The sequence below is a fragment of the Poecilia latipinna genome, unplaced genomic scaffold (assembly GCF_001443285.1).
Source record: "Poecilia latipinna isolate Pla-1442-1.1 unplaced genomic scaffold, P_latipinna-1.0 Scaffold193, whole genome shotgun sequence".
Taxonomy (NCBI): Eukaryota; Metazoa; Chordata; class Actinopteri; order Cyprinodontiformes; family Poeciliidae; genus Poecilia; species Poecilia latipinna.
In genome coordinates, this window is record NW_015112809.1 from 434,229 (window position 1) to 455,398 (window position 21,170).

The window sequence follows — 21,170 nt, forward strand, 5'->3', positions numbered from 1 at the left end:
TAATCCATAGGGGGGCGCAGAAAATGTTTGGAAACCACTGGGGGTGCGCAGAAGAAAAAGTTTGGGAACCACTGGCTTAGGCCGTTCATATACCTGCTGGAAAGGAACGCCTGGTGCACTTCAGGTAAGCCTGAAAGGAGTCAGTCACTCGTTTAAAGTGAGCTGCACTTTGGCATTGCGCTGGGTTTTATCAGCCACATGTCACACTTTACACGTCCAAAGGTTAACTCACCTGCTCCACCCGCGTCAAGCTGTCGGACGTCCATCCAGTCGCATCAAGAAGGAGACCGTCAACGCTTTCCCAGCCGCCGTCCAGGACACAAGCAGCACAGACACTGTCTGCTAAAGCAAGGCTTTCATTTCTGAAACAGAATAGAAACAGCTTGTTTTGTCTCGCACATGGACAATTTAGGTGTAAAATCAGAATAATTTGGTTCTGTTTACATGACAAAAAGTTTTTAAAGTGTAAAAAAAACAAAAAAACAATTGACAATAATATACTGTACAGCAGGACTATAGGGAATATTGGGACATTCCAAGGTGACTCAAGTCGGATCACTTTTCCATAATGTGCATAATGTGTACTGAATTTTAAAAAAGGGACAGACTTTCTACAAATGTCTCGAATAGATATTTGAGTGTTCTTTAAAGCTGAACAATTTGTTCAGTGGTAATTAAAGTATTTCCTGTCACAGCTGCTGTTGTTTTTTTATCCCAACAACTGTCAGAGAAGTTTGCCTTCTTAAAAAATGCTCCAAAGAATTTGAAACACAGTCAAGCGCAGCTGGTAAAACCAAGCTACAGTAAGGGCTGACACAAATACTAATCTGATAACTTATACAATAAAGATTTTGCCATAAAAAAAAAATAGAAAAGCGCTCCTGAAATTCACAAGAGAGGGAGAAAAGACAGGTAGATGTGACAGATAGCGAGTCGCCTTGCACCCCCTTGCTTCCAGTCTTCGTTGCTTCACAGCCCATTAGGTCAGAGCGGATCAGGAAGAGCAGCTTTTAAGCTGGAGGTGTAACGGTGGACAGGGTGCAGCTGGGTTAAGAGCCGGTGGAGGTTTTTAAAAGCCGGGCTGGATGTGTGGGTGAGGTGAGATGTCATCTTCCTCAGCTGCCGGGGAGCGGCTTCATAGTGAGACGAACATGAGCTGCTAAAGAGCGAAGGAGCTGCAGGGCAGCAGACGGTGAGCAGGGAAGACGTGGAGGATATTGTAGAGCCAACATATTAACTCATTAGGAGAGTTCTCCTAACGTAAAACGAAGCTCGTTGTAATTCATCTGTGCGCAAAAAAATAAAAAAATAAAAAATCGGCTTCAGAATAAAAGCCTAGGTGGGCTTTAGAGCTTCATTTTGTTTCAAAGACTGTTTTGCCTCAAAAACTGTACTTTCCTTCAGGACATGTACTGATTGTATATATATATATATATATATATATATATATATATATATATATATATATATATATATATATTAAACACAATAAATTTTCCTCTGCTCAAGGAGAATTCTGCTTCTCGCCGGCGTCTTTCTGTGACCTTGTCCTGTGTTGTGTCAAACCTGATTTGCTGTGCATGTATTGATGTTGGCCTCCCTGGAGGAGTTCCCTACAGTCGCCGTACAGGTCATACAGGACCGCACCTCTGAGTCTCTCTGGCGGGGGCCGGTAGCTTTCAAATCTCTGACCCTCCCGGTGTTTGAAGCAGGAGAAAGAAAACAAAAAAATGAAGAGACGAGGGGGAGAAGACAAAAAAGGTTTGACTTTTTTATTTTTTTCTTTCTGTGTGCTTTTCAGAAAACGGGACTCCTTCCAGTTCTGCTCTCCCGTCCCGTCATCTAATGTGTGAAGACACCTGAGATTCAGAGGAGCCAGACTCTGGCCGGGGTGTGATTCATCCCCCGGTTCCTCATGCCTGGACCTCCTTTTACACTTGGATCACAATCGCTAAATCGACCCCAGGTCAAGCATGTGGAGAGACCCTCGCCTTCCTCTAACAGGAATCAATGAGCATGCTCCTGGCCTGGCTTTCCGGGTTACAAGTACCACCTAAAGGGCATCTGAAAACACGCACAGGCCCCACGCCTCACTGCACGCACTCCACACACTCCCCACATTTTCAGATTACATTAAATTAGCTCGTGTAGCACCTATGGAAGGATACCTGCTCAGTCACACAAGATGCCAGCACGTCTGACAGCGGAGCATCAGAACCATAAGCGCCGATGCTGCATAAAGCAGCTGATTGCGATATGGCGCTTATACCGCGGCGTCGACGGGGGGAAACACATGGAGCTGCGTGTGTGGGTTAAAAAAACACATTTGGCCCTGTCACGGATACATAGACTCATGAACAGGAGCTGTGAGCGCGCCGCGCAGTAAGCGCAGTGGGCTGCAGCACACCAGATGTGGCTGGAAAAACGCAGAAAGACCCTGAATGTGCCAGACGACATCACAATCTGCTGCGCGGCACCACGCCGACTCGGGGACCTCCGGTAAAGAGAAGACGGACAGGAAGTGTGGCACACCTCCATGTGGGCACTGCAGGGGGATGCCAGGAACAGTGAAGATCACACACACACACACACACACACACACACACACACACACACACACACGTACACTAATTTCTTTTAGTGTTTCGAGAAACACAGCTCATCCTTTTTTATTTTTCTGAAAGCCGCTTTCGTGTAGAACCCCTTAAAGAGGCAGCATTGTGTGTTTTCCAGCTACATAGTGCCATTTTATAGCACAATCACATAACTATGTTACCTTCAGTTATAAAAATGTTGTATATATTTAAAATGATTTTGTGATGACTTACCTTTAGGAAGTCATCACAACATTTATTAACCCTTTAACAATGGTTTTTACCAGCGTAAGCGGCTCGTATAACGAGCTCTGCAGAAGCACAGCTCCATCAGGTGTTTGCTAATTGCTGCTGGCTAGTCTGAAGGATCTGAGTGGGAGAGTTGCGGGGATCAGTTGCATTCATCCCCCCGCCCCCCGAATCAATGTAAAACAGAATCACAGATACAAGCCAGTTGGGGAACGTCTTCACCAATTTGCACATCTAGAGACTGAAACGTTTTTCCCTTCTTTTTAGTAAAATAGCTCAATCTCAGTTTGACTGGATGGAAAGCATCTGTGATTATCAGTTTTTAAGTTTTTGCCAGATTTATTCAGTTAAGTTAGACTTGGATTCTTCAGCTCCTACAAAGTCACCTACTATCATTCTTTTGTAGCGGTTCGGTTGCACGTTTATGGTTGCTGTGGAAAGTGTGTTTCTGTCTAGGTCAGGAGTCCTTTGCAGCAGTTTTTCATAAAGTACCTGCTTTAAGCAGTCAGGACTTCTTAAGCTTTTCCTTCTCTTTGGTCTTCAAGACGCCGATTATTCACTAAAGTTCTCTAATAAACCTCTGAGGTCTTCGCAGAAAAGCTGAGATTAAAAACACAAAGACTGACTGTTTATAATGAAGCGACTTCTGGATGTGACTAACTGTTTGAGGGTATTAGAGTAAAGGGGAGTAAAGGAAATTAAGACCTCTGAAATTCCTGGGTCATTTCCCTGTTGCTGCACAGAATACACTACTTTGAAATCCCAACGTAGCAAATTGAATTTTGAGACGGTTACGTGACAAAATATGATAAACTGAGTCACTGCTTCAACTGATAAAATGGTTAAGTCAGTATGTTTCAGCCGAGGCTGTGGATAATTAATTGCAAATGGAATAGATAAAAAAACATTTTTATTTTTCCATTTTAAAAAGAAAGATAAATCCATATTTAATCCGCTGCATCATAATTAAGTTATTGATTAATATTTTGTTCTTTGTGAATATTCAGCGAACAGACATAGACTTCCCACCGACAGTAATTGCAGAAACAATCTTTAATTACGCAAATAAATGCTTTTTGTTGTCACCACGTCCAGTTAAAGGATTTAATCACACAGGCAGCCTGGAATTAACCTTTCAGCTGCATCAAACAGGCTCAAAATAAGCTCCCTTCACCGACACCAAGCAAAAGCAGACGGCATCGATAATTTGCACGTGCTGTTTTTTTTTTTTTTTTCTGGTTTTTTTCGGTCTAAATGGAAGAACTCTGTTTGAACTTTGAGCCCCTGTAGCTTTGCAGCCTTAAACTGAACTCTACCACTGCTGATTTTTACAGTACTTTTGCTCAAAGGGGAATTCCTCCCTAACCTCTAGAACTTATGAACCCTTTACATAATCAACCTGATAATGTCAAAAATGCTTGCTGTCAAGCTAAAAGCAAAGCTACTTTTCCCTCCTTCCACGGAGAAAAGAGACAACTTTTTATCCCAGTGCATGTTTTTACCTGACAGACTCAAACAATTGACTTTCCAAGCACACAGAACTGTGCTTAAGTCACAGAATGAACAAATTCTCACAGAGGTCATGTTAGATCAGCGTGAGGCTGCGTTGGCAGCATGCCCTCACGCTCCTGCATTTTTATGTCATTTTATTCTTCTTTGCACTCTTGTGGCAGTCATTGACAACAGCCATTGATTCATGCTCTTAGAGATCATGCTGTCTTTTTATTTTGAATTAAAGACGTAAAACGACGTTAAAATGTGTTTGGTAGCACTCATTTCACTCTACTACCATTTTATGCTTTTGCGGTTTTAATGGTGCTGTACTTGAGTTTAGGGATGCAAAAAGAGCTGCAACAGGACGATTCATAATTAAACCAGTCGTGTGGATATTGATTGATAATTGATTATTATTGACTTAAAGTAATTTTCTATAATTTACATAAAGTCCACTGTAGGGAAAAGCAAGTAAATGACTTAAATAAATAATCTTCACCACAAAAGGGCACTCAGTTATTTTGGTTTAAGTCATAATGTTCCATATTTTACATAAATGTATGCTAAATATAAAATGTAGATCACGTAACATAGAAATAAAGCAGTTTTACAAACCTTGTTTGGTGAAACAGGGTCTTTCTGGAACAGCCATTCCAGAGGTGTGACGTAATCCACAGGTACGTCGGCGCACATGCGCAGAACGCACGGCTGCGGGGGCGGATAACACGAAAACAATGGCGGTCCAGGTTGTTCTGCTTAACCTGTTCAGCTTACTGCAACTTCCAGTGAGAAACACTGATGTTACATGAGCACCTGGTTCATGAGAAACGGGTTACTGTTTTCTAAATGAGGTGGAAGCTAAAGGTCAAATGCGCGTTTCAACAACCTGACAAAATCACAGTGCCATATAGTGGCATGTCATGACAACTACAGCGGATTCCAGGTGTCTTGGCGGTGTCTCAATGTGAAACTCTTCCCCAATCAGCACCAGAAAATACCGACTGTTATCAAAACGTAGTTTAGACTTTAAGGTTTTGCTTTGGTCTAAGCCTAAACAGAATAAACCCTGACTATGAATGCAGGAAGACAGTGAATCATGTCTAAATTAGGTTTCCCGATAGCTTTAAATTTTAAATCAGGTTGAACAATTTACATGACCCACACTCTGCAATCATTATTTTAAGATCTTTGACTCTGTGTTAGAGCGCCGTTTTATTTTTTTTTTTATATAGGCTACTGCTCTGGTTTAGCTTGTTGTTGCATGAATGCTGAACCTCTCAGTCTGTCGCAGCATCATCTTCTTCTCTACATCCAGCGTGACTATAGCTTCTTTCTGTTCATCTTCTTTCTTCTTGTCTCTACCTTAAAGTTTCACCAGCCGTCTCCCGGCCTCACACTCTATTTTCTCCATAAACAGTGTCCTCCTTTCCATGAAGTCCTTCAATAAAATATCCTTTAACCTGCTGCTGGTTCACCATCTCCAAAACCTCACTTAACAGCTTAGTGAAACACGCTGCATAGCCAACATCAATAATGCACCAGTCAACATGTTGTACTGTACACAGAGCATGTGGCTACATCCCTTTAGCGTTGTCAGTCCAAATGGATTTTGGTGTCTCTGCATGTGGCTGCCACAATGTGTAACCCAGGACAGACTTTTTGGGGGGTTGTAATTGCGCAGCTGCAACTGTGGTTTTTAAATCTTAGTCAAATGTAATTTTGAGACTTTAAACTGTAACTATAAATCATCAACTAGTGGATAAATCCATGAAACGATACATATTTTTTAAATCCTGCGGGGGGAAAAACCCACACACTATTTGCGGCAATGCAATGAATGTGTAAGTTTGTGTTTTGTTGCTGTCTGCCGAGTCATGTTTGCTCTCTGAACACTTTATGAAGCTGAATTGTGGTATCAATGCCCCAGTGGCATTTGCTTTAATGGTCTTATCTTAATCATCACCAGAGTTCATCATCGGGATGAGAGTAAGAGGAACAAAAGGGTCTTGGTGAGCTCTGCCCTGCTGATGAACTGGGATGAGGCGATGCTCCGTGACCTGGATATTATTTAAGAAAGGGTGACGATGTCGCCACCAACACACCACTGTGTATGCTGTGCTGTGTGACTGTGTGTTTATGTGTGGCCTTGTATGTGATACATTGTAGGGGCCATTTTTTTTCCCTAACGTTTACGATGTTGTGGGGACGCGCTGCTCCTTGTGGTGCATGAAGCCTGCTGGCAGGGAACCGTTGCACATTGACGAGATTTTCGCCGCCTCTATCAAGTTTTCATCCAGGATTGTTCTGTATTTAACTCCATTCATCTTCACATCAACTCTGACCGGCCTCCCTGTCTCTGAGGGTGTAGAGTCAGTTTTTTTTTTTGTCCGTCAACTCTATTTTTTGTCTGGACATTTCTTCATAAAAGTCAGATTTGCACATGTTTACATAGGCGTCTTAAGAAAAAAAAAGAAATTCTCCTACCTGAGCTGCTGATCTCTGCAGCTCCTCCAGAGTTGCTGATTAACTCTTGGCTGCTTCTTTCATTAATTGTCTCAATCTCCGTTATTGGTAGGTTTGCAGTTGAGTCATATTCTTCCCATTTTCTCATGATGGATTGATCAGAACTCTGTGACATGTCCAAACCTTTTTACAACAGATTTGTGCTATAAAAATGTTTGTTTTTTTCTTCGTGCCTCAAGTTGAGATGACATTTGTTGTGAACTGGCGCTATATGAATAAACTGAACTGAATCAATTTTCTTTCTCACTGAACTGTCTGCTGTATTTCTTCTTCTTCATGATGCTCACTTATTCTTTACTCTGAGACTTTAACAGAACAGCAGATTGTGTTTACTAATTAGGCGACTTCTAAAGGCAGCATCAGCATCAGAGTAAAGTAGCAGAATTGATATGCACGGCATGCTGTACTTTCTGGCTGTTTTTATCTTCTTTTAACCAAGTATTGTCATTGTCATTTTGATGATGATGATGATGTGCTGTCTACTGACTCCGGCTTCAGTACATGTAATTTTGACCTTGGTAATGCAGGCTGTTAAGTGGCAGACCTTGGCAACTTTACACACAACCAGAGTGTGAGCAGCATGTATAAGGACCGTTTTCACAGCAGATCCCAGGCAATTTCTGAGAAGGGAAAAAGAAGCAGTAGAGTTGAAGGAGGATTCTGGTTTTCTTCTATCTTAAACACATAAAGGTTTAATGAGAACTAAAGTAATTTGTCAGGCTTCAGACTCAAGTAGAACATGAGTTGCTTTAAAGCAGAGCTAGCTGCAGTCAGTGTGAGGTCAGAAGGTGTAAACCAGGAGACGAAACAGTTTCGACATCTAAGCCGGTGCTTTTCCTCTTCCTCTGCACACACAAATGACATACTTATCTTCCTTTCTTCTCCTTTCCTCACCATCTTCTCTTTTTCTCACTATCACAGTCCTTTTATCTCCCTCTCCTTCCCTCTGGTCATTTCTGCTGAGCTGTGAGGACTGAGAACAAGGTGTCCCATGGATGTGGAAAAATGTGTAGATCATTGGAAGGTGTGACAACAGAATGTCTTTTTAAACCCCAGGGGCATGAAAGAGCAAACCCTACCCTCCCTCCCCCCAACCCAAAATTGGAAAGAGGTCAAAGCAACAACTTCAGGAAGTCCCTGAATAATCTACAAGTTCCAGAGCCGGAGTTTGTTTCTGTAAGCGTTTTATCGTCTCTAGTTTGACCCTAGCAGGTCACAGGAAGAACAAGAAATGTCTCCGTGATGCGGACGGGGTGGATTCGGCCTTTAACTGTTACTAATTATTCATCTTCCTGTCGTTTGATCTGATATCCGAGTGTCAGGTTCCTGCCCTCGTTTCCTCTCCTCTCCTGACCCTGTGCTCCCTCGCTCGCAGCTCCCATCCTCTCCCTGAACGGGCTCTGCTGCAGCACAACGCCTGTGCGCGGCGATGCTGAGGGAGGTCGCCGTTCGGTCACTGCGTAAAGCCGAGTCGCATTGTGACTTGGAGCTGCAGAATGTGCCATGGTGCATTAGTGCGCTGCCGCCTGGCCAAGCATGAGGCAGTGAGAGAGAGATGGGGAGAAAGAGGAGGAGGAGGAAAGCGGAGAGAGGAGGAGCAAAAGTGAGGAGGAGTGGGAGGCAGGAAGTAGGCAGGGGATGAAGAGTAAAGAGGGGAGGGGTGAAGTGAGGACATGAGCGCACTTACAGAAGCAGCAGCTCCGAGGGTTCGGGGGCACAGGTCCTTGTAAGGTGGATCATCAAATATGTAAGAATATGAAGGTGTACTGGAACGTACAGTAGCACTCATCTTCACTTCTCCCTGCTCACTCTCCTGCTCTTCCATTTCCAAAATATTCTCATCTTGACAATTGTCAGGTTTTCAAAGCTTATTTTTGTCCAAGAAGAAATTATACATACAAAAACCTGTGTGTATGTGGGTCCCGTAATGATTTTGCTCAGATGGGAAAGTAGCTCTGAGCTTACAGAGTTTTTTTGTTGTTGTTTTCCTTAATGGAAACCCTTAGATCGTCTAAATACGAACGTATGCATGCAATGAGTGGGAAAACAACCCTATGTGAAGATGTTTTCACATCTGATCGTTCGGCGATCAAAATTGCAACAATTGTTAAATTTTCAAAGTAACAATTGTTTGTGCTTTGAAAAACCTGTTCCCCTCCTCGCCTGCGGTGGCGCTGCACCAAGAAAGAACGACGGAAAAGACACAAAAACCTCTGGAGAAGGCATGAGCGCAACTTCCTTCTTCACAAATGTAAACAAAAATGGAGTAGTGTCAGATTTTAGGATTTCTCTTTCGTCTTTGGTAAAAGACCGCTCTTGCATTTGTTTTGGTTGTATTTACCCAGAATGCCCTTCGCGCCATAGTACGCTTCCTGCTTTTGGAGCCATCTATTCTCCGCTCTGCTTGGCGTTCACATATGCACTTGAACTGCACCAGATTTCACTTTAATCAAACTAGGTTTTTTAGTTTGCTTTTTCGGTCCATATCAGAGTTCGATAGCGCATTCACACTTGAATCAAACCCTAGTTTGATTCAAGTGGGCCAAACAGGGTTGGTGTGAATGCCTGGTATGTCTTAGCTGGGTCCTAATTGGATATTGAGAAAATCTGTTTGAATCTGGCAATAAGAAGTCATTGTCCTGATTAGATTCAGCATGCCAATACTGGAGTTAGTCCGTCATTATCATAAGCCAATCTGTCCGGATTGGCTCCCGGTGTGGTTTTCTGTCTGCTTCCTGGCTCAAGGTGTCGTTCATCATTCCCCCTAAAACGTGGTTTTAACTTTTTCAAGATGTCTTCAGCATGTTTATGCCACTAAATGCATTGGGTTTCTGCCATGTGATTGGCTGAGCCACAATTAAACAGGCAGACATAATTAAATAATCAGTGAGCGTAGGACCCAATAGGCTGTGGTTTTAAGCCTATTACAGTTAAGTTCAATATTATGGCAGATTTAGGTTCAAAGTAAATATTTAACTTTTCCAGAGTGTATCATCTTATCACCAAGAGATTAATCCTCAAAACAAACAGCGGAAACGTCAAAAAAGCTGGTGAGGAATAAAAGGAGGTTGTAAACTTCTTTTTTAAATTTTTGTATAAACTTATTTCACATTGTTTTATGACTTTTTTGAGAGATAATTTTCTCATTTCCAATCAGGGACAAGCATATGGTTGAACAAAAAATAATTTTAGATCAATGAAACATTTTAGGGTTAACTTCATATGTGCCAAATATGTAAATTTTTTTTTTTTTTACCAAAATATTTTTATTTGATATTTTCCAGTTTGAAAACACAATCATGTTCCAGTCTGAACACGCTTGTTTTCTAATCACTACATAACAGCAACATAAAACTATAATCCCATGTTGTGGCTATGTAAATGTTATTTTTTATCACATAAAGTCCAATTTATCAGAGCAATCCTCCATTAAAGCAGCTAAGACACGCCCAAAACCTTTATAAAAAAAATAATAGTAAACATATAGCACAGACTGGAGACATAAGATTACTCTAAGCAGGTTAATCATACTTCCAATCCCTCTGTGTGAGCCGGTAGTTGGTCTATTGGGCTGCTTTGCAGAGCAGGACCTGATTTTGTAAAGCCAATAGAAACAGACAGAGTGTGAGTGGATGATTTAAGGGACCAATAAGAGTGCTTGCCGTAAGGCTGCGGGGATATTATCTCATTTCCATGCTCTTCCTAAGCAGGTTTAGACCACTCTGAATAGCCAGTAGGGAATCGGCGACGCACCAACTGGATGAATTGTAGCTAATGCATGCTCACGCAACACATATGTGCCGGCTTCACTGTGTTGTTAGAAGCACTGTGTACAATTAAAAACAACAAAAGAAAGTAACCTTTAGTTGTGTAACTAAGGAATAAATGTACATTTTAAAGGATATGTGTCATGACTTTGACTGTCAAGCACACCATCACCGTCTGAACTAGAGGAAGAGGTCACACTGACTGGTGTCCATCGAGGGACTTGTCCTGAAAGTCAAACAAGAAAAGAGCTCTGCATCAAGGAGTCCCCGGCTCCTCTCCCGGGACGCGACCGAGGTCAAGGGAAGTATCTTAGGTCACAGCGGGGCTATGCTGCCCTCCTACTGTATCATTAAGTGATACACTCTGGCATGCACACACAAGGGTTTCGTACACACCGCTGGCGCCGCACATAAACACAAGCGCCTCTCGCGCTCCCTCTCTCCCCGCACACGCGGATCTGCGTCATCGGGCTACAAGGCCGGGTAACGACAAAGGCGGCGGCCCCGCGGGGGACACAGGCTCGTAGCACGAAGCCACGGGTTCATGGCCCGTCCTTGACCCCGCACCGGACCCGGAGAATGATGGGGAGTGAAAGGCGAAGTTGCTTATTAAAGAAATGAATCAAATATGAGTTTTAGGCCAGCTAGAGAGAGTGGGGACATTGATTAAAGGTCTTGAGAGCTCAAAGTGGAAATTTAAAGTGATACATGATGACTGAGTCATAAATTATTAAGTTTACTAACTTGTTAAATGTGGCTGAAAGCTTTGGAAAAAAAAGGCAAGTCGGCGGTAAGCGATAGATTGGAGTTTTATAACAAACTTCAGGGGAGACGGAAGTTGTGACATTGATATTTGAAAGTTCTCAACGCCGTCATTTCCAGGATCTGCCTGAGGTGTTTGTCATTTGTGGCTCTTTTTCAAGGATAATCACTGAAGGCAAATGTTTCTGTGATCTATTTAATTCGAAAAGTCAGGAAGAAAACATCGTAGATATGAACTTGGATGGCCTTTTTTTTGGTTTGTCTGTTGCAAACTAACAAGTCACAGCATACTTTATGAGGAAATTCATTATTTGAATACTTATAGACATTATATAGACATTATAGACATTTTAAAAATCATACAACATTAATATATTATTTCTAAATATTCAAATCACCAAGTTATGTACTGATTTCCATCCATTAAAATGTTTTGATTTTACAGTTTTTTGATAGTGGACTGCTTAAAATGCTTAACTTTCTCAGAAAGATATTTTTGAAAGCGACGTTTAATATTTCTTTTATGTTGTCATGTAGTTACAGTTGAGCCCAAAATTATTCACACCTCAGGCAGATATTAACTAACAATAATCCTAATAAACCAAAACATTTGTTTCCAATAGGAAATTACAGGTATGACATAAGAATGTCAAGGAGAATCACAAAAAAATATGTTATTTACATTTTAGAATGAAAATGATGTGTCGAAAATGATTTAGATCCAATAATCAGTGGAAAAATTCTTAATGGCATTACAATAATCAAACCAGTGTTTGAGATGCTGCATAGTATGGAGAGCGGCGAGATACAGTTCCAAAATTTTAACTACAGTGTTACAATCTCGACATTTTTTTTTCTTGACAAAGGTGCTGTCCGCCACGTCTAGTTCGCCGATAGGTCAAATGGTCAATAGCTGCAAACAAGGTGGGCCTACTGCCTGGTGTGAGAATCGATTCGCCTTGCCCAGGGGAGAATACAGCTGTCCCACAGCACATCAGATTCACATGCAGCCTGCAGCCTTTGGGATCCTTCTGACGTCTCCACGGCATTGGCAGGATTGATCTGTTTTACCAAAGGCCAAGACCAAGTGGGTAACTGCTGATGCACCATCAATATGAGCACATCAGGAGGATGTAGTCTGTATGTGGGACACAGGCGATGAAGACAGAATGTATCCATCTCTCTGTCATCCTTCACACAAAGCCCTAAGCTGCATGTGGTTCCCGAATAGACATGTGGATTCAATTTACTGGTAATTAAAAAAAGGATTTTAAAAAAAGGATGTTTATGTTGTTTAAATTAAAATCAGACATCAGCTCTCTTTATCTGTCTTTTTTTTATCACTTTAGGTAGAATTTGTACCTAAAATGACAAGCAATTTTCAATATTAATATGCTGTATTTTCTGTAGTTTGCGCAGAAAACATATTTTCGACATGTTTTTACAAACAAGAAATTGTATTTAAAAAATAAATAAAACGTCACAATACCGTAATAACGCCATATTATATTGTTCAAACGTGAGAAATACTGTTGAAACGATCACGTTACAGCGCGGTGTAACTCTGTTTTTCTTTTACCTGAAGGACAGCCTCCGCACGCAGTTTTTTTTTTTAGCAGTTTACAACAAGCGTTCGTTTCCGTGGCAACCATGGAGCTCTCTAACACAAGCAGGAAACGAAGCCGCGGACGAGGTAAGAGCAGGTAAACAACTTAAAAAAAAAAACACAAATAAACTTTTGAAGTTTTTAGGTCGTGCTGAAGCCTTAGGTCAGAATTTTTTCCATATGCGTAATCTCTAAACGCTGGCAGTTCCGTACTAAACTATATCACGTTACGCATATAATAAAAAAGAGGTGATATTTGGTTATGTTGGCAAATGAAATAAAAATCCTCCCTACTAGCTTCACTTCTAAGGTTCTACATCTCTGTCATTGTGGTTTTGCCTCGCAGGAAGAGTTCCCGTAAAGCGTCATTTCGTGGGCCTGTACTGCCAGATGTTGATCCTGACAGCTTTGAGCTGCTGGTGGAGGTGAGGTCAGACTGGAAACAAAATCAGAACCTGCTGAATAATTCTGCTGACGCCATGTTTGATTCGTTTCAATAAACAAACATGTGCAGATGATGGTTATTATTACACAAAATCCCATAGGGTTTTTATTATTTAACAAGAGAATATCTGGCATTTATTTAAAAAAAAAAAGTGTGCTAAACGCCTTCCTCTATTTCTACTTGTGAGTAAAGTGGGAAAAAAAGATTTGAAATTTCATTTAAATATTTTACATGTTTGTATAAAAATGGAAAGAGACATTAGATGATTTTCTTTAGAATTTATTTATCTCTCTATGCATCCATCCATTTTTATCCAATTACACCTCCATTCATAAGACTGATTTTTCTAACATCATTCATCCATTTTTTTATTCATTCATTCATTCATGTATTTTTTGACCATTTTAACCAAGAGTCAAAGCATCCATACATCTATCCATCCATTACGATGTTCCTCCATCCAACTGTCTATTAGTTCATCTCAGTCTATGTTTTTATTTTTTTGCAGGGTTTATATTTACAGCCATAAAACTGTCACCCATAAGGACAACATTTTTGTTTTAATACTTAAAAACTTGCCCAAGACAAACTGAACACTGACTTTAGAAAACATTTTTGACCTTTTGACATAAGAATGTGCCGGAACCCTGTAAAACTGAACTATCGGTGCAATCAAATAAAAAATAGTTTTTAGTGGCACCGAGACTACCGAGTGCTATAAAACAGAAATAACAGGGATCACTGTCTGCTTAAAGCTGGATTATAAAAATGCTTTTTCACTCTGTCCAGGAGAAACTCCCAGCCCTCCATGTAGCTTGCCTGTATGGTGAACTGCAGACTGTCCAGCTCATAATAGAGGCCAGTCCGTTGTGGGTCAACCTCAGTGATTCTAAAGGTCACCGGCCCCTGCACGCCGTTCTGTCCTCGCAACGGTTGTCCGACACGTACACCATTTTAAAATACCTGATGGAGCAAGGAGCTGACATCAATGCGTAGGGGCCCCTTCTTACAGAAATATTCTCTTTATGTTGGTATTTAATTCAGCTGCATTTATATATATATATATATATATATATATATATATATATATATATATATATATATATATATATATATATATATCCAACTGGATTTAAGAAGAACTATTGACTGAAAAACAAATTGATTCATTTAAAAAAAGCAAAGTATGGATTTTAAAAAGAAATGTTTCTTTTTTTGTTTTGTTTTGTTTTTTGTCCCATGGTAGTAGATCAAATTCAGGGGAAACCCCGCTGCACATTGCCGCCACCAGGGGCCTCTTAAACTGCACAGAAGTGCTTGTGAAGGCCGGAGCGGATATTTTGGCAAAGGACAAAATGGGACTGACGCCTCTGGACATGGCGCACATCTGGAACCACAGGAAGATAGCTCGGTATCCAGCTAAAGACAACGCCGGACCGAAAGCACCTCAAACAGTCTTTAGTCGGACTGATTCAAACTGATTCTTCTGTGTTTTCAGGTACTTGAAGCACTCCTTGTGGTATTACCAAAAGAGGGACGAAATGGAGGAGATAAAGTTGGCTCAGATGTTATACAGAGATCTCATAGAGCTGGTCAAGCAGAAAAATCTGGATATGAAGGTGAGCGCTTGACATATACACTGCAAAACATTAACGTAGAATTAACGACGAAAACGCCGGCTTCAGTTTCTCGACTCCCGTACTTGAAATTTCTAAAAACCCTTGCAAAAGTATTCACGTCCCTTGAACTTTTACACATTTTGGCCGCTTAACAAGTACAAATGAAGATGCAGAAATTCACAGCTCAGCTGGGAGAACCTGTTGCTAGGGCAACCCTTAATGTTCGTCACATTATGGAAGAGTGAAACACGACAATGCTCTACTTGCAGTTTTCCATGAGTCATGTACGAGGACTCAACAAACACAAGGAGGAGGTTGCTCTGCTCGAAGGAGGCCAACAATTAAAGCAGAACTTTTAGGTGACAGCAGCGTTTTGATGTGGGGATGATTTTCTACAACGGAGAACCAAGAGAAGATTGAAGTTTTAACGTGTAACTTGATCAAATGTAACGACGTTCAGGGGGATTTCCTTTGTAAGGCTGTTTGTGTTCTTTACCGAACGTTATATATCACAAATAAAATGACATTAATAAAATAAAAAAACATTCAAAGGATTGGGTAGCAGTTAAAACCCAACCCTTCTCCAATACGTCACAGTTATAATATCTTCCTATTTATCAGTGTTGTAGCAAAATATCTTCATTCCACTCTCAGGTTATTTATTAATGCAGTAAATTCAAAGATGTTCTTTCAATACCCCTGTAGGTACGAGTATTACTAATAGTTGTATTAATAACAATATTGACGTTAATAATGATATAATTACATGATATATCAAGATCATTTCCCATGTTTAGCGTAAACCATTTAGTAGTTTGTATAGTTAAATGTTTGGATGTTGCTTTAAGTCCACAGTCAAACTGTTCCAGACGCTGTTTCTCCATTTTTGCTTCAGCAGGCCTTTGTTGAAGAGTGGGCAAAGAAGAGAGGCTTGTCTCCGCTCAATACGCTCACGCCCAGATCCAAGCCGTCCAAATACCACCGTAAGTGCAGCTTGTCAGAGCAGAGCAAGAGGCAACCCAAACCTACCAAGGGACAGTGCAAACGCATGCAGGGGAAGCAGGACGACTCCAAAGCACAGCGGCCCTGCTTACTCGACAGTCCCTGGACCGTCTTTGGCCTCCACTCAGAGAAACCCTCCACAGACCCGGACCTCAGGGACGATGTCGTCTTGTTGAAGGACAGCATCACCCAGAGGCTTCACTACATGACCAAGTGGGACACGGTGCCTCACCTCGCCCCTAACCTGCCTCTGGACGTGATTCAGAGACTGTTGTTTCCCAAAGCGTTTCCTTCTCGGCTCAGCACGTCACGGGACTTTGAGCCGCACGACATCGAGAATATCCAGCACAAAAGATTCCCTCGGGGAAGGAGCACCTCTCCCTGGACAGAGGTGGTCATGCACCTGCTTGAGGTCCTGGAGCTGGGACACTACTAGTCTTCCTCCTGTCCAGGCAATAAAACTAGGTTTAAAATCCTTTATGACATCATGGAGGAAACGCTCTGAGGCTTCGCACGTGGATGTTGATGTTGCTAGAGCAACAAACTCTCTACTTTAGTGTCAACAGTCTTACTGAGTAAAACAACTTTGATCAATTATCTGTCAGATTAAATAATGTGCACAAGTTCCTTCCATTAAACCCCCAAAGAGATGATTTCCTTCCAATTGACATGAACAAATAAGACCAGACAAAGTGTTGCGCATTCCTGAAGCAGTAAACTTATTTTGTCAGATTTTATTTTTGCTAGCAAAAGCATCCTGTCATAATGTGCACAGCTGAGGTGTAAATGTGTTATATGAGCAAAAATCCTGAGCTCCACAAAATAACAAATCTCTGCTTTATCTTACAGCTAAAGAAGACCCTTATAGTGGACACACACACTGTTAAAATTGAAGTTTTTCCCCCCTAAAAAAATTCCAGCCATGAAGAATAATTTCCAAACTTTCCCATTTTTTGTACATTTCAACAAAATGTTAGAGGAAAAATATTTTTAAAGACTAACAAACAGTCCAATATCCTGGTTGCACAAGAGCACACATATTTATTGGGCTTTAATGAATCTGATAAACCTGAAATAGAGTTTAGCTGTTCTAGATCGATTTTCTTGACATTTCCATCCGTTAGCCCAATATGACGTTACAGAGCATCAAAATCTTATTGCATTAAGGAGTCAGTTAAAAGAAGTCTAAAAATAAACAAACTCATTGCTCAATGACAGGAATCAAAACCAGAAGCCTTTCCAAAACTAATTTAGACACAAGAGTGAAACTGGTCAGAGAGCCTAACACGTCTGTAAAGTAATTTCCAGCCGGTACAAGTTATATTCTACTCATGAAAACACTCTCCTGAATTCATTAAGTCTGAAATATGGAGGAAGTACAGTTACAGCACAGACCACCACCAACTGGGGAAAATTAGCCTGGCCGTAGGCATTCTGTCTAATCTGGTTGATTCTCATCTCCCTTGAGTGCTCTGCCTGGGCTTTCTCCCATTGAACTGGATTCCTCCATTTTCTACTGGGACTATGAGTGAACAGAAGAAGTCGAGAATGATGTTGATTTTCTGCTGTGCTTTAGAGTTGAAGTCATCCTGTAGTTTTAGCAATGGCTACGGAGAAAGTGAATAAAGCCATTCAGTCCATGTTGACCACATATTGAATTAACATTAACAGCTGCCTCGCTAATGTTTTCTGTTTGCGGTGGAGAATGGTTGGTTACAGCACAAGCCATTTCCAGTAAACTTCATATTATCAAACTAGTCCATTGCATACATAGACAGGGCAATCATTAGCCAATTAGCATGAAATTTAAAATCCCAACAATTAGGTTGGCAAAAAAAAAAGTTTCAAGCGATTTGTCACGGTCTTGAAAAGTTAGAATTATAACAGGGACGTGGAGACAGAGCCGCTGCATATCCCAGAGTTTGACGATACGTAGCTAAAGTGACAAAGCCAAACAAGTTATGCTCTCCAGATGCTACCCCAATGAAAGCAGGGCTGGCACAGGGTGAGTGAAAGGTGAGAAAACCTCAGTGAACTGGGTCGCCTGTCACAGTTGCATGCACTTTCACTGATCTGCCCCGGGGAAATGAACCAGGATCCAGGTGAGGGGTTCTGAACAAGCATGCGAGTTTGAACCACAAGTCACAGTCTGTCAGCTGAAGGCGTTTGGTGTTCTGGAGTTTGTGTGCGTGTGTGTGGAGTTTTGTCTTTTTCCTTTACTTGACGAAGCACTTCACACCTCGGTCGGGGTCAGGGTCCACACTGCTATGAACCCGGTGCTCCCCCTGTGACCAAGTCACATGAGACTAGAATAACATTATCCCATTCGGTTTGACAGGCTCAGGCACAGAAACGCGTTCTGCGAACGGTGAAGGTCAACCGTCTGTGGTCGACTGGACGCGCTGACCTTATTGAACTGTAAATTATGACCGCAACACTTTGTTTCCTTTAAACATCAAGTTAATTCCACAAATTTGTTTCATAAAATTATTTATTTCACATCTGTGTACATACCGACCTATGATGAATTTTGTAAAAACGGTTTCAGCTGCTTTAGCGTTTAATAAAATCAGTTTGTGCAGTTTCTGTCCGTTATCAGTAATCCTGAAAAAAAAATAATAATTATAATTTCACAGGTTTGATTTGACATGAAAGAAGCTTTCATGTCAAATTTAGTCTTAGACACATTTAGAACAAAAACCAAACAGCTTCATTACTATAAACTCCAACATTAAGACAAATAGCTAGTCGTCAGTGCTGCTGAGTCAGGATCGGGTTTAACTGCAAGCGATGTGACCAGATGTAGATGCCTGGGTCACTGAACGCAGTTTCCAGTGAGCTTCACTGAGCTTGCAGTTTACATATGTCATAACCAAATGTTAGCGATTGGGAAAAATCAGATCCAGTTGTTTAAAACTTACAGAGCTCTCCACAAAGCAATCGTTTATTGATAGCCGAGGGTCCAGACTGTGTATGAAACAAAGGGCTGGCTTATAATCAGGCTGATTTTGTTCGAACCAACCTCAAGTTTGTGTCCTTAGAAACTATTTTATATTCATGGACTACGTGAAAACGTGTAAGATTATATGGAAAGAGAATTAAAGAGGTTCTATTTACTTGTCATTGATTGAGGTTCTGACTCGTGTTTGAGTCGGTTGACTCTTCTGACATCGGATTTTACGATCAATGAGGAAGTCAAAATAACTAAATAACCTTCTGCCTGCATATCAGGCTGATTAGAATCTCATCACTGCATTTTCTTGAACAGATTTTACAAAATTGCTTTAAGACCTTGGCTGTCAAATCTTCTACAGACTTAAAAAACCTTGCACCGTCAAGATGACTTATGGTAGGTATGAAACGTCCAAAGGTGGTATGAATTGAATTGGTAGTTAGGCAGGAACGGGTTTCTGCTACCAAACAAATGTCTCTAAAATAGTTGCAAATTGCCGCACGATCTGTCCAACACATCCCAAATTGTGAAGAAACGTCCTCCAACATGTGCAATAACAGTACAGGAGGTACAACCTGACACACTGTTGGTATGAAACATCCCCAAAGCAGCTCTGAATGGATACACGAGTCTTAGGAAATGGTTATTGTAGGGACAAACGGTTAGGTAGGAATGCGTGCCTCGTTTGCAACGAGTGGTGCGGTTCGGTACGTGTCTGTTTTCAGAACACACTACTCCTGGTGCGCCTCGCAGGTTGTAGGTTTCATCGGATGATGGTACGGTTAAGGTGAAGCTTCTGGCATCACGCAACACGTGGCGGAAAGACTCCTGAATCCGCCAAACTATTTTTACAGTACGACGGACACCAAGCCTCAACGACCCGCGCTTTGGAAACGAGGGATTAACATCCTGAATGCTGGTGCAAACTGAAGCGCTGTCGATACGAACCGCTCCCGTTACGGGCACAAATGAACGAAACATTTGTGTCGTCCAGAAAACAATTCTGCGGTACAAAACCAAAACTGCAAATTGACAAATTAAACACCCAGTTTAACTGATCCAGAGCAAAGTGATGTGTTGAAATTTAAGATTAAATTTAGACCTGGAATATGCATCTATGTGACCGATTTTATAGGAAGTAAAGTTACAAAGTATATTTGTATGAGGTTACACCTGATCACTGGAATAAAAGTCATAATATTTATTTGAGAACTCCCTCGCAGATTTTCAAGTAACCTTTAAAAGTGATTGCTGGATTTCTTGTTAGTTTCAGCAGCCGAGTTGTTTCACATGTTTTTTTTGCTGTGCTTTCTAAGATTACCGCTTTTCATGCCATTGCTCTCTCTGATCTATTTTACTCATTTTGTGGAAAACATTTCACCCCTCTGCGTGACTTTGGTGCTACCTTGAAGACTTAATCAGACAAACACAAAAATGACAAGAATAAATCTTTAAAAGGAAATCCAATTATGATTTATCCATCTGCAACAAGTTTGTCAGTTAGTATTTTAAACCCCTCTCTCAGAATTGCTTTGATACTAAAGCTTAAAAAATATGTTGATGATACAAAAATCACTGCGCTACAGTCATGATCCCCCAAAAAAAGGTCTCACAGAGGTGCTCTTGGCAGTCGGAACAAACCCAAAGATGAACATGGCCTTTGTAAACTCAATTAATCATCCAGTCTGTTTATTGGTCCATCCTTTTTGTGCGCTTTCCTCCATGTTTTGGCCACTGCTTTGCTTCAGTCCAATCCACAAAGGACTTCCGACGTCCTTGCTCTACCGCTTGTTGTCCAACTTCTCCACACACCTACACATCCCCGGCCCCCCCGAATCCGAGCCCGTCAGTACATTTTCTGTCGGCTGGGCAGTACCGCCTCCTTGAGGAAGGAGAATATGAGGAGGATCCCAGACCTCTTGCCTCGCTTGCCCTTGGTGAAATAATTTGACACAACATCGTCTGAAAAAGAGCAACAAAGAAGAAAATAAAATGTCAAAGGAAGGGGCTTCAAATGAGTGGAAGGAAACAGTTTGATAAGCGGATAGGTCAAAAGAAAGAAATCTGGTACAGACAAGAAAATAATTGTGGTGAAAATGAGCCTCATCCTCCCATTAGCAAACAAAAAAAATCTAGCTAGTAGAGGTGTGCCGATC

General features: G+C 41.3%; 2 protein-coding genes across 2 annotated transcripts in view; one reads left to right on the forward strand and one right to left on the reverse strand.

The window, feature by feature from the left end:
- Positions 1-13,039: 13,039 nt before the first annotated feature.
- On the forward strand, positions 13,040-16,711 carry ankrd53 (ankyrin repeat domain 53). Its single transcript, XM_015030787.1, has 6 exons — positions 13,040-13,092; positions 13,342-13,420; positions 14,230-14,432; positions 14,687-14,851; positions 14,939-15,059; positions 15,955-16,711. Exons 1-6 carry the CDS (start codon positions 13,040-13,042, stop codon positions 16,495-16,497), a joined length of 1,164 nt encoding a protein of 387 aa, XP_014886273.1. The 3' UTR covers positions 16,498-16,711.
- Positions 16,712-18,757: 2,046 nt separating this feature from the next.
- tex261 (testis expressed 261) overlaps positions 18,758-21,170 on the reverse strand; it is a 9,842-nt gene continuing 7,429 nt past the window's right edge. Inside the window, exon 6 of the mRNA XM_015030838.1 lies at positions 18,758-20,976. Coding sequence (XP_014886324.1) covers positions 20,861-20,976 — 116 coding nt within the window. The 3' untranslated portion in view covers positions 18,758-20,860. The remainder of the gene's footprint in view (positions 20,977-21,170) is intronic.